The sequence below is a fragment of the Protopterus annectens genome, chromosome 8.part0 (genome assembly GCF_019279795.1).
Source record: "Protopterus annectens isolate FY-2018-M chromosome 8.part0, PAN1.0, whole genome shotgun sequence".
NCBI classification, from domain to species: domain Eukaryota; kingdom Metazoa; phylum Chordata; order Ceratodontiformes; family Protopteridae; genus Protopterus; species Protopterus annectens.
In genome coordinates this window covers 517,388,312-517,405,574 of record NC_056741.1, presented here as the reverse complement: position 1 = coordinate 517,405,574, position 17,263 = coordinate 517,388,312, and the positions used below count along the sequence as shown (strand labels likewise).

The 17,263-nt window shown below is 36.4% G+C and overlaps 1 protein-coding gene across 1 annotated transcript; it reads right to left on the bottom strand.

Annotated features, from left to right (window-relative positions):
• Positions 1 to 275: 275 nt before the first annotated feature.
• Positions 276 to 12,086, bottom strand: LOC122808314 (melatonin receptor type 1B-like). Its single transcript, XM_044079281.1, has 2 exons — positions 11,753 to 12,086; positions 276 to 1,111 (listed from the first exon to the last, which is right to left on the bottom strand). Exons 1-2 carry the CDS (start codon positions 12,084 to 12,086, stop codon positions 276 to 278), a joined length of 1,170 nt encoding a protein of 389 aa, XP_043935216.1.
• Between the last annotated feature and the right edge of the window lie 5,177 nt (positions 12,087 to 17,263).

The window sequence follows — 17,263 nt, the reverse complement described above, 5'->3', positions numbered from 1 at the left end:
TAAGTTTGCAGAAATTTTACATATGCTAAGACTGAGTTTGAAAGATTTTTGTATTGAAACAGAGCCAACTTGATCAGAATGCTGGGCAATAAAAATTAAAAGACTGCTACAAGCTGCTATATACTGAGATAGTTCCCATGATATTATTGTAGCACCAAGGTTAAAACTACAGAGATACACCATCTAAAAGCTTCAAGTGACAATATTATGAGATATAACTGTTGTTTCTGCCTTATGGGGAATTAAATACCAAACTTTATTGTACTATTTACATCTCATTTTGAAACTGCAGATATGCTTTTTAGCCTCTCTGTTGTAGCTGTTGATGTTTTGATGTAAATGAATCTCTGTCCACACAGTGAAAGTATAATTTCTTTATATTCATTACGAAAATTTTTGTTGAAAATTCCATAAACTATTGCATTCACACAGCTATGACTACAAGCAATGTAGTAGCACACAACAAATGTTGAACGAGAAATTTCTTGGTATGCCTTTATAGAATTAACACCAATCACAAAGCCAAGCACACTGTATGGTCCCCAGAAAAGACAAAACATTGCAAGCACTAAGAACATTAAAAACAGCTGACGTAGTTCATTTGGCTTCAGCATTTCTTTACTGTCTTGTCTTAACTTGTACTTGATTTTTATTATTAGTATCCAGATATTTATGTAACAGAATAATACTATAAACGTAGTTATTACAAAGTGTAGCGCTTCAAGAATGAACGTATAAGTTGCATTAGTATGTCGCACAAAGGTGCAGGAATAGACTACTGGATCATACTGAAGCAAGTTTAAGATTAACATTGGAATTAATGTAATGACTGACAGTATCCATACTAGGCAAACGATATAGCATGTGTTCTTTCTGCTGTAAATGCTGTCATATAAACGACTGTGGCAGACACAGCAGTACCTATTAAAAGCAATTGCTGTTATATTGTAAACAGATGCAATACAGCTTATGGCCAGAACAGAAGCACTAACTCTGCAGTGAGTAACTCCCAGTGTCCATTTTCCATTAATCAGGGCCATCAGTGTCGTTGGATAGGGATATAATGCTATGATGATGTCAGCAAAGGACAGGCTGACAACAAAGTAGTTACCTGCAAGAGAAGAAATCACGGTCAGTATTTGTAATATTATAATTGAAATTATTTTCCTGCAACAGTCAAGCAAAGCTGAATAAATATTATCATGTACTCCATACCATAAACTGAAAAAATACAAGCATTATTTAAATCTAACATTTATAAAACAAAGTTGTGTACTTGTAGACCAAATAGCAATAAACCTTTTTCTGACAGCATCTGCTTGAAGCAAGGACATTGTCAATCAAGACACAATGAAAGAAAAAACAGCTGAAAAATAATTATTCAAAATATTTGCAGATATTATCACTTTTATCTATAATGACATGGCAGATATGGTAATGAAACAAAAAAAAACATGGCGATGGTAAAACTACTTAACTGGGATGTCATCAGTGGAAATTCTCTGGGGCCTATCTATCTCTGCCTTGACATCCAGCACCCTCTGTAGAACTCTGTGGAGGTGATGTTGCTGTTAAGTGGAGCTAAGAACTCCTCCATCTCTGTTAGCGAAGGCTGCATAGGTGGACAGCTGCCTGCTGTCCTCCATTCCTGTATCATGGCTTTGGTCTGTGGTGGCAGCATGGATCGGGTCTATATCACATAGTCAAAGTCTTATAACTTCGAACACGTGATGTTTGAACCATTATGTTCAAAGTTACAGAACTTCGACTATGTATAAAAAAAGAAAAACAACGGAAAACAAAATAAAGTGTTTTAAGATGGGGGCCAAGCCCCCCTGCATTCCCCCGCTACTTAAATATACCAACTCTGAGATCTCACCCCATTGAACAAAATGGAAACCTCTGCTTATGAAGATTTCCATTCAAATGCTCAAACTTTTACAAATTCGAACTTATGGTCTCGACCATATGAGGTTAGAACTTGTAAAAGTTCTTCTATGTGATTGAAACCCACTCGGATCATATTGGTCACTCAGCAGTAGATTATGTTAACATTTCAATCCTGACCATTCACATTATTTTTATTGGTGTCAGCTTCATGACAGGCATGGTCACAGAAGGGCTGGGTGGCAAAGGCAGAAACAGAGGATCATCTGCCATAGAGATGATGGGCTTCCATTGCTACCTTATTTTCCATCTTGGTAAACTGGGGCTGGAGGGTGGATGTGGATCTCTGTGCTAGTTTCTTCAGTGCATCTCTGTTGGTATGGAAGACATACTGGAATTATATTGCTTCAGATGGGTGTTACAAATCCCAACAGACGTACTATGATAATAGTACAACTACTATAAACTAGTAGGGTCTGACACTACAATATGTGTTTCTATGAAACAATCTTGTACCTGAATGCCAATCATCAATTGTATCCTAAGCACAATCCTCCTGCTCCTCCTACCACAAAATGCCAGCACATGATTGCAAGCTAACAAGTAGGAAATGTAACAAGCACAGTGATTATTTGCTACAATGCTAATAGAAATTCCATAAACTGTGGTCACATATGTGTAAGGTACAGAAAATTACAATGCTGTGTAGCACACTTTTAATGTTTGTGCACCTCACATTAAAATGACTGCATTCTGCTACAGCCTGTATGCCATGTATCCCATCAGAGAGCATTCACCAATGCTTGTAGATCGCTGAGAAAACCTGAACCTCAATTCCAGGCCTTAAATCAATTGCATACCTAAACCTATTTACTTGTGTATATACGTACCGCTGAAAAGAACAGCATACCTTACTGAATGAGATAGAGGTATTATGTAGCAACAGGTACTTGCAGTAGGAGACCATGTGTTAGAAAACATTTCCTTCTTCTGTAGCATGATGATGAGCTTAGGCTCTGGTTGCATGTTTATCAAGGAGATTACCAATGTGGGTGCAATGAGTATCCTAATCATTATTGTCTATGAATTGCTCAATTTGCATGATGAGTACACCTGATAAACATCATTTTGAGTTCTACACCATGCTGTACACATGCCTAAGCACGTGTGGTGAGTTATGCATGCACATGAGAAGCCCAGATGATAAGTGTCTGGAAATTGCCATGCTTATACCAGTAAAGCGTACCTCGCTGTGTGTAATGTTACACAATTTAAGTTTTAAAGAGCCATGTTCCTCGCACATTCACATTGCAAGGCAGTGACACAAATTCAAGTCTTAGCACTTTTTAAACATGATATCCATGGTAAATTACCTTGAATAAAATTAATTAATCAAAAGAACATTTTATAAGTGTAGCATGACACATGTTAACCTTGGTGTGACCTTAAAAGCTAAAGCTGTTAGTAAGTGTTCAACATGTTATTCATTTGTTCAAAATTATGGGAGGTTGTGTACCACACTTGTATAGACAAAAGGCTGAGACTAGTGGTCATGCTATCTTTAACCATCTGATGATGGAGTCACTGTTGTGCATTTATTTTTAGCAGCAAGCACATGGATGGAGGACTGTCATGTTTCATGTCTTCAAATACCATTAGAACCCTACTAATACAGTACCTGTATTTTATTATTTTGCCATCCATCGGGCAGATGAGGTGTCCACTGCTGCCAGTAAGAACTTACCTGGGTGCCATTTTCCTACCATTTCTCTTGAGATCTTTGAAGAAGAGACACAAATGACTGAGGGTAATCCTCCTTTGAGAGCACAGAGATGGTGTGAGGAGGAGTACAAGAATTTTCTGGACAGCCACCATAGCATTATAGCCACAGGTTCCTACAGGAGGATGATACCAGGTCACAGAATAAAGCTGATACATGGACTAGATTGGCAAGGCTGTCACCCATGCCACTGGCGTTCCATGCAAAGGGGAACAGTGCTGCCACCATTATAGTGACATGAAGCACCTCATGGCTGATCTCCTTGTCCAATGGAAGGATGAAGCCAATGCACAATCACCAACTTTTTACTGTAAGTATTGTATCCTGTCACTAACCAACTATCCCACCAATGCATGACACCATGCACCTTTTCAATTTGAGGGGATTGAAAAGAACAGTGAGATGCATGGAGACAGACTAGAGCACCTAAGATAGCACTGGGATAAGAATAGCTGCTATTGTGAAGGACGTGACTGCTTGCATAGTTATAGGCAGCAATTAAGAATATTAAATTATATTTACAGAGCAGCATAACAACTTTCAGTACTAGCATTCCTTAATGGAACTAATAAGACATTGTGAAGTAAGACTTTGGATTCTGCATGCCACTCCCTTGTTTAGCTGGAGAAGTGCGTTATCATGTTATGTCAATTTTCAATGAGATTGTTAAGATATCTGTGGATTCAATACCCTGCAATAAAAATAAAATAAAAAAAATGCTGTCATCTCCCAATTTTAACTGTCAAAATAAGTTAAACTAGTAAATATTTTAAATAAAAAGGTTCATCATCATCATCATCATCAACAACCCACTTTTTTCCTATTTTCTTTTTTTTTATCAATAATAATTTTTATTGTTTTCTTATATTCCATACAAAATTAAAACAATACAGAAAATTAAGAAAAACCTACCAACTAATGTAACTAACACTAACTCCATAACATATATACAATATTTACATAAATGCTTCCAAGTAACACATTGTATTATACACAAAGAGTATAAAAGTGGTTAAGATCAATTCGAGTAATAAAAAAGTTGCTGTTACAGAGTCTCTTAAAAGTGTAGAAATTCTTGCTAAATTCAAATATAAGATGTTACGCTAATACAATATTAAATACTTGTTCCCATATTTTTGGATTGTTAATATTTTTATTATGTTGGTTCAAAAGTAGTTTGTGAGCTACTATATGCCTTATTGCTAAAACTCTAAAATTATTCCATGATGTTTTGGATGGGTCCAACCAATTAGTAGCTATGTATAGCTTCATTAATAAGAAAATATTGATTAATACAATACATTGAGATTTAGAAAGTTCTTTTGGGGGAATATGTAAAATCATGAATTCCCATGACAATATTGAACTTTGGTAACCCATCTTCTGAAGTTGTATCTTAAGTGAGTTCCAAAGTTTGTATATGCATTTGCAACTCCAGAACATATGAAGAAGATCAGCAGATTGATCCTTGCAGTATGGACAAACTGGTGAATTTTTTGAATTAAATTTATGCAGGCTAAGGAGTGTTTAATACGCATTATTCCATATCATCAACTGGGTATACATCAGTTTTTGAAGAGAAATAGATTTTATAGTCAAGTCGATTGCTTTTATCATATGACTGTCTTCTATCTCTGGCATTTTCTCTTTCCAATATTTTGACACAAGAACTTTATCTTGGAATTTAAACTCCTTTATTAACTTATTTGCTGCTGTTATAAATTTAACATCTTGTTGGAGAGCTTGCCACAAATTCGAGCATTTAAGTATATTCCCTTCTCTGGGTTTAAAATTTTTAAAGAAACTTATAGAAAGTTCCCTAATTTGTCTTACAATAACGAGATAATTTTTAGGTAAATTTAATTATTTTCTTATCTGATTAGCCGAGAGTTTAAGAAGTGTATAAATATCTATTAAAGTTAAGTTGATTATTAAGGGGAATTCTTTAAGATCAATTAATTTATTATTTAGTCTCAGGTTAGGGTTTCTATGAAAGGGTTGATAAGCCATCATATATTGAGCAAGATCTAATGATTGAAATAAAGTTTGTAGGGACGTTACATATAGTTTAATGTGATCCATTAACCCATATAGTTTCAAAGTTTCTTTACCTAAAAAGGGTATGGCTTTAGGATTAATATTCAAATGTAAAATATATTTATAATTCAGAACTACCCAGGTAGGAATCCATTTAGTGCTAGTTATATTATAATTAGCGATTCTTAGAAGCCTGTTTGAATTTACTATAAAATAGTAAGTTTCAAAATTTGGTAACTCCAATCCACCTCTATGTTTTGGAGTCATTAATTTTTCATATGAGATCCTTGTTTTCTTCAGCTCCCAAATAAATTTAGCTAATTCTTTGTGAATTTGTTTAAAAAATGTTTTTGAAATTACTACCTGAGCAGATCTGAAAATATATAATAATCGTGGTAATATATTCATTTTGATAACTGATACCTTTGATAATACTGGTAGTCGTAGATTCTTCCATCTCCCCAAATCAGATACTATTTGATCCCAAACTGTTTTAATACTGGTAACATAAAAATCCTTATCATCCGTAGCGAAGCCAATACCCAAGTATTTAATATTATCTTTACACATTATTTGTCCCACCAGAAGCAACAGTGAAAAGGGTTTGGGAGTTCTCAATGGGAAAATACTAGTTTTTTTTAGATTAATTTTATAGTTGGAAACTTCTGAAAAATTCTCTATCACTTTTAATAACTTTTTAGTGTCTGAGACTGGAGTTGTACAATAAATATTCAGGTCATCTGCGAACGCTGCCATTGATATTTTTGTTCCGTAAACTAGTGGGGCATTGTGGTATACATTCTGTTTAATGTATAGGAATAACGGTTCAATGTATATATTAAATAATAAAGGCGACAGAGGACAACCCTGACGTGTTCCATTTTTGATTGGTATTCTTTTAGAAAAAATTCTGTTTATATACAATGTGGTGTAAGGATTACTATACAGAATTTTTTAAATTTCAACAAACTCATGAGATATATTAAAATATGGTAAAATTTCAAATAAAAAGTCTATATCAACCCTGTCAAATGCTTTCTGTGCATCAACTATAAGCGCATACATATTAAGGTTCTTCTGTTTAGCATAAGCTATCAAAGTATGTAATGTAAGTGTATTATCACTAGTTTGTCTATTTGCCATAAAACCAGCCTGTTCCCTAGATACAATATGATGCATAACTTTTTTTAATCTATTAGCTATAATAGAGGTTACATTTTTCATATCTACATTTATTAATGAAATTGGTCTATAATTGTCAGGGTTTTGAGAATCAGAATTAGATTTAGGTATAAAAATAGTTTTTGAAGCATTGAGATGGGGATAATTAATTTTGTTCTTCATTATATAATTAAATACACGTGAGAGTATTTTGCCAAAGATATTGCCAAATTTCTTATAGAATTCCACCATCATACCATCAGGACCTGGTGACTTATGCGATTTCATATATTGAATTGTATATATCACTTCTTCTTCAGATATCGGTTTAATCAAATAGGTTCATAGGTTCATAGGTTGGTACTAGGCTATCAGCCCTAGGGCCTATACAAGCCTAGCCATAACAATTCCCTGGCTATTTCTTCCCACACTATTTACTTCCCTGGACCCCTGTCTAGCAGGGTGACTGACGTGATCCCCAGGGTGAATTTCCTTTCTCCCATCCAATCATCAAGGTTCCTTTTGAAGAGGACCAAAGAGGCACTCTGCTTGACATGTATGGGCAATCTATTCCAGAGTCTGGGGAGTCTCTGGGTCAGGAACCTATCCCTCCAGCATGTTTTGTTTATTGTGATGACAAGGTTTAGATCCCTGGAGTGTGTGGCTCTGAGGGATTGGGATTTCTTTAAGTGTAGCATGTCCAACAGCTCTGGGTTTGACATGGCCTTGTATGTTAAGCAAAGATTGCCTCTGAGTAGACGATATGCGACAGAGTATAGCTGGAGTTTTTTAAGATGGTCAGCATAGGGCATCTGCTTTAGGCCTGTGATTCTTTTAGTGAGGTATTTCTGTGGCCTTTCCAGTTGTTGCAGATGTCTTGAGAGGTACATACCAAATGGGGCATTGTATTCTATAATGGGTCTAATGAGGGATGTGTACACTGGGACAATGACCTCCTTTTTTCTGGATGAAAAGCCCTTAGTGATGAGGTGTGCCACATAGAAGGATTTCCTGACTGTTGTGGCGATGTGGTTATCGAAGGTGAGACCACTGTCCACCTGTGTCCCTAAGTCTCTTATCAAACTTTCGGTGTTTAGTGTACTGCCACCTATATGGTAATTCATGGATACATGTTTTTTCCCAAAGGGGATAACTATACATTTCTTGGCATTGAGCTTGAGCCCATGGCTCTGGCACCAAGCATCTGTTTCTGTAAAGCCCTTTTGTAGAGTATCCACATCATTTGGGGATTCAATAATGGCTCCCAGTTTGCAGTCATCTGCAAACTTTGTTATCCAGAGTCCCTTAGTGTTGGCCTGTACTTCAGAGAAGTATATGCCAAACAAGAGCAGTCCCAGGACTGAACCCTGTGGTACCCCACTTGTCACTTGTCTGGAGCTGGATTTGAAGTCGGCTACTTTTACAGTGTGGGTTCTATAGGTAAGCCAGTTAGCAACCCATTGGGTGACGTAGGGATTAATGCCCAGCTTAGTAAGTTTATCTATGATTCCAGAGTGGGGGATGGTGTCAAAGGCCTTGGCAAGGTCTAGATAGGCTGTGTGGACCACCTTACCCTTGTCCATGGCTCTGGAGACTGATTCGAAGAAGTTCAGGAGACAAGATCGGCCCTTCATGAACCCAAACTGGGTGGGGTCCAGTGTTTGAAGGTTGCCAATGTCTTTGTTTATAAGTTTCATGATAATACGCTCCATGGCCTTGCAGATAAGGCTTGTCAGACTGATGGGACGGTAGTTTCCAGGATCCAAGGTGGATCCAAGGTGAATCTCTTTGAATACTGTCCTCTATTCTCGGAAATTTAATATTTTGTAAAAATTCCTTGCTAGTTCTATAGGGGGATAAATCACTGTGCTCACCATATATACTAGTATATATCTGCTCAAAAACATTTATGATATCTTCGGTTTTGAAATAAGTTGTATTTCTAAAATGTATTTCTGAAATTTGTACTGCTGTTCTCGACTGATTAATTATCCTAGCTAATGCCCTTGATGGTGTTTGCACATGATTGGCATACCTCACTAACATCCTATGTTCCTGAAATGTCAAGTTGCTATTTTGTATTAAGAAGAGATCTTTTTGACATTTAAGTAATTCCACCTCTGTTTGAGTATTAAAATTTTGAATCAATTCTTGATCAAGTGTCTTAATTTTAGCTTCCAATTTTAAATATCTCTATTTTGTATTTTTTTATAGTATGAAGCTTTTTGCAAAAAGATCCCTCTTATTTGTGCTTTAACTGTCGCCCAATCAATGCCAGGTACACCTTGTCGTTTCTTTAATCTATCTAATAACTCTTTAAGATGACCTATAATTTCATGCAGTATTTCCTCCTTATTCAACAAATTTGGGTTAAGAGACCAGTTAAAACCTCTTTGCCGCTGGACCTCCATTGGATCTTTAGCAAAACTTAATGAAATTTTTGAATGATCTGACAAGTAACGTGCATGTGTAACAACTAAGGGTACCAGGTTAACCATTATTCTTGAAATCAAAAATAAATCTATTCTAGACCACATTTTATGACACGTGGAATAAAAGGTATAATTATTTATACTATTACCAGTATTTAAATACTGAGTAGGATCATATAGTTGAAAGTCTTCCTTAACATCACTTAATACTGATACCACTTGTTTATTAAATGCTCTTTGTGGACAAGATCTATCCAACTTCGGTTTCTGATAAGAATTCCAGTCTCCTCCAATAATTATATAATATTTATCATATTGCGTCAAAATTGGATATAACGATGTTATGAATAGATGCTGGTCATTACAGGGTGCATAAACATTTAACAATAAAATAGGTTTATCAAACTGGGTAGCTAAAAGAACAACATAACATCATCTTCCATCTTTATCTGCCTTAGAGTTTAAAATCTTTCCCTTATAATTATTTTTAATAATTATAGCTACCCCAGCACTGTTAGTTTTACCTTCTGAGGCTATTACTTCTCTAATCCCTTTTCTTTTTTGGATATCAACCCATTGATCATTAGTTAAATGCATTTCTTGAAGTAATATAAACATCACCTTAGTCTGCAACAATAAGTGTAAAATTAACTTCCTCTTCTTTAAGCTCTGGAGTCCTTTAACGTTCCATGAGTCCACCTCCCACATTCAAATAGTTGTTATAATGTAAAAGTTTAAAAGGGAAAACAAAAAGGAAAGGTAAAATAGCTTGAAAAACATACATAATTTGGAAGCATTCTTGACATCCCGTCCTATACCAGTGCCTATCCACTCTAACCCCGGACCAGGACATACATAGGTCTTGCATAACATAGAAGACTGAAAGGGTCAAAGAAACATAATAACAAAAAAATCTTAATTTATAAAACCTTAAACACATCCTATAGTAAAGACCTATATTAACTAACCTAACTATTACAAAGTCTATTCTAGACATTCCCTAACAAACACTACTGTTGTCTAGATCTTGGATTAGTTGTTATTGAAAAAAGAAATCATATTAAAGATATAAATTACTGTAACAAAACTTTAGTAATTGTGATTAGCACGCTATATATACATACTAACCTCACCTATATACTCATAAAATAACATTTGAAAAAATACAAGTTTAACAAATGGACAAGTTTTCCTTCTATTATAGAAAAAAGCTAAGTTATAACCATTTATAAAAACACACATACCTTAAATAAACATTTTCCTTATTTATACATTATAAACTATTGCTATTTTCTACTCATATAAACTAATATGTAAATAATGTAATATATAGCTATCATCCTTGAGTAAAAGTATAAAGGTTAAATTAAATATTATAAAGTTGCAAAATGTACTAAAACCTCTATATTTAACAGTACTGCATACAGCCTTTTAATCTACTATATATGACAGGGTTTATATTAGTAACTAACTAACCAGTGTTTAAAAATGTTCCTATGTGCTTAAATTAACAAAACAGTACATTACTTGATGTTACAATGTCCTTACAAGGTTTAAAAACAGTCCTGTCGGGTTTATAAGCCTAGAAACCATGCAGAATACTCGCGATGGGGGGACCACTATTACAGACGGACTTCCGGAAGTGCCACATCGAAATCTGTCCCCTCGACAGTCCTAAAGGCATTTCCTGTCTTCTCGCCGATGCAGAGAGCTCGTGGAAGCCATAAAACTTTGGAAAATGATCGCAGGTAGCCGAAAACAGCAAAAAACAGCAATCCTATTAATCCAGAAGAGGCCTAAAGCATTTCAAAAGAAGACAAAGGATTACCCAGACCTCGAGCCACAATAATCAGCAAATCTGACCTCAGGCAACCTGATAGTCCCAACGGAAATACAGTTCAAGTCTCAGAAGCAGGTACACTTTTAAAAACCTTCAGAAAAGTAATTTTTGCTTCATTTTTTGCAGAAACAGAATATTTAATCCCATTTAATGTGAATGTTAATGAATTAGGATATTTCATTTGAAATTTAACCCGTTTATCAATGAGAAACCTGCAGTAAGGAGATAAGGACTGTCTTGCTTGTCTGATTTGCACAGGTAAATCTTGAGCCAGAGAGATTTTGTTGTTTTTCCATATGATACTTCCACCACTTTTTTTAACAGTTACCAGTATTCTGTTAACATCCTGGTAGTTGAGAACTTTAACATATACAGGTCTTGGAGTATTAGAAGCTTGTTGTTCTCTCAAAGCTTTGTGTGCCCTTTCAATAATGATTTGCTTTACCATGTCAGAGTAATTTAAGATCACTGTAAATATTTGTGTTATAGATGGGATTAAGTCATTATATAGCACCGATTCTGGAATTCCTCTAATAGTGATGTTATTTCTCCTGGATCTTGCTTCTAAGTCAGTGATTTTGCTTTGAATAGCCTGTATATCCGAATCATGTATACTTGTTTTTTTTGCTAGTAGATTTAGTTTGTCTTCATTTTCAGAAATCCGAGCTTCAGATTTTTCCATTCTTTCAATTAGTTGGTTGCAAGAGTTTCCAAACGTTTGTATTTGGCTAGTTAATTCTTTCAGAGCCTCTTGAATGGGTAATAAGGCAGTTTTTATGTCTTCCATATTTAGTGCTTGATCTAATTTAGTTTTAGTCTCTGGCTTTTGCTGTTCTTGTAGTTTAGTAACTTTTTGCCTTTTAGAGATCACATCTTTTTCCGGTGACCGTAGTTCTGAAAGTTTTGGTTTGTTAGTGGTTGTGTCCATATTTTGTTCCTCTTTCAACATCTTTGTCCAGTACAGACGTATAAAGTATATAGAGCACATGGTGCCTTTGTTTGATTTCCTTGTCAGAGCCAGCTAATCTATTATAATCCTGTTGAATAATGTATTATTTTTCGGATTTTCTTCTTCCTACAAGGAAGTTAGATGAAGTTTTAGTTGTTTTATCAAAGATTTAGTGTTAAAAAGTTCCTAGTATCAGTTTAAAGTTTAGATTTCCTCAGGCTATATACAGAGATGTAGTTCAGCAGTGTTCACAGAATGGCAGCCATGTTTGAATCCTTTTTTTCCTATTTTCTACATGAAGCTTGGGTGTCACCTCAACTGTTGCACAACAAAAAAAAATGCCACAGAATCCACCCATCTCTTTGCTGGGCAAGCTCATTTCATCTTTCCTTTTCCCTGCCTGTCCTAAATCTTCTTCACCAGAATTTTTTCTGCTTTCTTGCACACATGCCCAAACAACTGTAATTGTTTGACCTTCTTTGCAATTGGAGTTATTTATTCTGCTCTCTTCTGAAAGGGCTTATATATTAAAATCATCTTTCGATGCTCATATGATGCATAGCAGTTGACAGAGAGCAATGCCACTGCTCATGTAGAAGCACAGAGAGGTGTTAGTTCTTGTCCTTCTTCAAACACAGTTTTTTGTCCTTCTTCAAACACTGGGAGAAATCCTTTAAAAGTACTAAGGTATTGTCACTGGTCATGCATATAAGCTGATCAAACATGATCATCACCAAACAATAGTGAAATATGGTAAAGTTAATAATGTCCCACTGAAGGTCTGGATGGCTCAACATATTCATAATGCAATGAGTGTGTTCTCAGTGTGCTGGGTACAGAATTCTAATTCCCTGAGGGTGGGATGTTTTCATGCAACATTATTTTGTCAGCATACAATTGAATGCCATTCCTCTACAATGTTATATTTTATTTTTTAATGTCTTTCCTATAAGTGCTTTGATGGTGTACCTGGCTAATGCTCTGGTTCAGGCAGCATGAGTAACTCAGGCAGAAGTTCAAATATGATCAGGTGTATTTATCTGCCTTGGCAATTTTATGTTCATCACACTGATACATGTTTAACAAAACCTTTCATATGTGTGATTCTGTACCATACCTTGCGTGACACAGAGGTGGGCTCAAAGCCATGCAGCTGTAATTATCTTGTCTTGTCTTGTTAATAATGTACAGTATATCTTTTCCTTGAAATCAAATGTGTATAATCATTGTGTACATTTCATTGTGTACATTCTGCCATTGAGTCTGGCACTATTGAACTAAACTGTAAGTATGGAGTTCGCCAGCCTTTGAATTAAAACATTGACAGATGTGCTCCTAACCCAACACCAGCTAACTCATTTCTTCTTAGCTCAACTGCTGAGCTACTCTCTTTGTCCCTCTCCTTTTAATCTTGGTTCTCTGTTCCTAATTTGAACCTCCTATATGTTTCAAAAAAATACAACACACACATAAACAAAATGCAATGAAGCAAATGTGTGTTTTACATTGTTTGGGATTGATTCTACAAATGTGCTACATATCACATATATCTGTCTTCTTAATGACCCCTTACACTCATATAGCTTCAGTGGCTGTTCTTAGTAATGCATTGTTATGTGTCATATCAATGTAAAAATCATGTTTCATAGCTGTTGATGTCTAGCTTCTTCTTTACCCATCATCTGCTCAATCCTTATCTCCTCACCTTTTGTTATCCTTTGTGCTTGCTGCTCTTTTCATCTCTGTTCTATATCCTTTACAACCTTCACTATTATCCGAAACATATTATCACACCGCATACATGGCCACAAAGGGCTAATACAAGAAAAATAGTCTATGATGAAATTTACACAGTAGTTGACAGGGAACAACTTTGTTGTCCATATATGAACACATTGAAATTACATTTCTATTCTTATGGCAAAAACTGTGAAAAATTATTTGAATGTATTAAGACATTGCCAACTTTTGTGCTACTGAGGTGACAGCTGATATTATACATCTGCCAATACTGACATCTGGTGGCATTAGTAGTTGTATTGTAACACCTTACACGCTTCATTGCTGTCATAACATGATGTGTACATTGGCAGTATATCAGGAGGAGAACTCTGGTTCCTTGATTGTTACATGTTGTGTAACATTGTTAATTTTTCAGTATTCCACAGTGTTTTAACTTTTCCTTGAAATTTATGTTTTCTAAAACCTTGTCATACATTCCTCTGTGACATGTGCTAATCTGCTCATGTAGACAATACTGGTTAGGAAGGCAAAGGTTAAAATCATTGAGGTTTAAGACAATCAATCCATACCTTGCAGTAACTACTTTCAATGCATTTATAGGATAAGGGTAATCATAGTAAGTGTATGTAACAGGTTGCCACAGATGTATACAATGTCAATTCACTAGGGGTTGGGTTTTGTCCATCTGATTGTGGTATGCTGTTTGGTAATTTTTTAGTCTTCCACAGTATTCTAACACTCTTAAAATTTGTGTTTTCTTATAACATTATTATAAGTTCCTGTGTGGACTCACTTGCTAATTCAGTGCTGTACACAATATCAGGCAGGCAGAGGTTCAAATCCATTGAGGTGTAACATGCAGCAGGCTGGCAAACAATAATTTTCATGTACTAAGATCAAACCATGCAAATATAAAATAAGGTAAACATGATACATGCATGTGGCAACATCCATGGCTCAGTTAACTTATTCAATGATGTATACTTTGTCAATGCACTGCCACACATGTTTTAATCCCTTGTTGGTTGGGATGTTGTTTTCCACTGATCAGTTATCAGTCTTCAACATTCTTCTAACATTTCCATGGACTGACTGTGTTTACGGCCCTTCAGTGTATATTCTGCTGTGATTTTCTTTCCTGATTCCCTGATCTTAGGAATGCCCTTGTCAAAAGCAAAGCATTCAAACACATGTAGAATGTATATTTATTGTCCTGCTGTTATGTAGTCCATTCCCATGAAATGTGATTTTCAGTAACCTTTTCTATGAACACATCTGTGGCATGCCTTCCTAATTTACTGCTCTGGGGAATATATCTCTGAAGAAAAGCAGGGATTCAAACTCATTTAGGTTTATTCGTGTTGTCCTGCTGCTATGTGTTCCATTCATCTGAAATATGTTTTCAGTCATGTTCTCCATGAGTACTGTCATGGCATGCTTTGGTAAGCACTGATCAGGGTAATATAACCCTGAAAAAGTACAGGGATTTGAACCCATTAAGTTGTATTTTCTGTCCTGCTACTTTATGTTCCAATCCTCTTAAATGTGTTTTCTAGTTATCTTTTTCTGCCAGTCATTCTATAGCATGTCTCTGAAACACTGGTATGGGGCTTATCAGTGACATAGGCAAGAGTTTGATTCTGTTTGTGTATGTTTCTCTTTTCATGCTACCATATGTTGAATTTCTCTGAAACTAAACAGTCCTATATTGAGTATGCATATTATGTGACATAAGTTGGCACTTTCTAACATGATAGATAGATAGATAGATAGATAGATAGATAGATAGATAGATAGATAGATATATATTCTGTTGACACTTAAGCCAGGAAGTTGGAAAATATGACTCCTATCCCACCTCCAACCTGCTCCTTCTGTATTTGCTCATGTTGTGTTATACAATACTTACTTCACCTTTTCATCAAAATCTGTCCTATACTTCCACTTCCAACCTATACTTGGATATCTGGCTGAATGCAGCTCCCACCCCATGATTTGAAGCATCCAGCTGCACAACAAATTATTTGCTGTAATCTGGACTGGTTAGCAAAGGAGGTCTTCACAAAGCCCCTTCAAGCTTTTGGAATGCCTGCTCACAGGCTGGTGTCCAGACTACTTTATCTGGCCTCTTTTTCCTCAGCAGGTCTGTGAGGGGAGCAACTATTGTACTATAATTTGGAACAAACTTTCTATAGCACCCCGGTGTCCCTGAGAATGCCCTTATCTGCTTTTTGGTAACAGGGGAGGCCATGCCTGAATAGCTTGCACTTTCGCAGGTTCTGGCCTGATCTTACCACTACCCACTCTATGTCCCAGGTAAGAGACCTCTGCCATACCCACCTGACACTTACTGGGCTTAATGGTCAACCCTCCCCTTTGCAGTCTGTCCAGGGCTTCCCTATCATAGTAAGGTTTCATCATATTAACATGGTCCATTCTGTGCACCTGCCTCCTGCCTAGCTGGTTTACTTTGTAATTAATATCACTGGCCTTCCTTACAACTTTGAAGGGTCCCTCCCAGGCTGCCTGCAGCTTATTGTGACTGACAGGACTGAGCACCATAAACTGCTGTCCTACAGCATACTCTTGGGCTCGAGCATTCCTGTCATACCAGACCATTTTCTGCTGTTGGGCTCCTGCCAAGTTCTCCTGGGCCAAGCCCATGAGCTCCCTAAACCTTGTCCTGAGACTTAGAACATATGCTACAACAGACTCCTTGCGGAATTCACAATCACCCTCCCACTCATCACAAATCAAATCTAAAGGCCTCCTCACACTATGCCCATACAATAACTCCAAGGGTGAAAAACCTGTGGATTCCTGGGGTATCTCTCTGTAAGCAAACAGCACATGGGGCAAATATTTGTCCCACTGTCTCTCTTAAGCAAGTCTGCAAATGCCTCTAGCATGGTGTTTAGTGTAGAGTCTAATCTCTCCACAAGACTATTAGTCTGGGAGGTGGTAGAGGGTGTTTTTTAGGTGCTTCACCCCACAAAGCTTCCACTGACAAGCCAGCAGGTCTGACATGAAATTGGTACCTTTGTCAGTCAGAATGTCTCTCTGGAAATCTACCCTGTTGAAAGTTTCTAACAAAGCATTTGCCACCTTTTCTACCTCGACGGAGGACATAGCCACTGCTCAGGGTATCTAGTAGCTAATCTACTACCACAAGACTATATTTATTCACATGGAACTAGGGGTACTCAGAGGACCCACAATATCCATAGCTACCCTCTTGAATGACTATTTGATCACAGGCAAAGGCATCAAAGGAGCTTTCACCTTGTCTTATGCTTTGCCTACCTTTTGGCACTGTTCACAGGTCATGCAATATCTTGTTACATCCCTTGCAATTCCAAGCCAATAAAAGATCTGCATAATACATGTCTTGGCATGCTTTATGCCCATATGACCTGTAATAGGAATGTCATTGA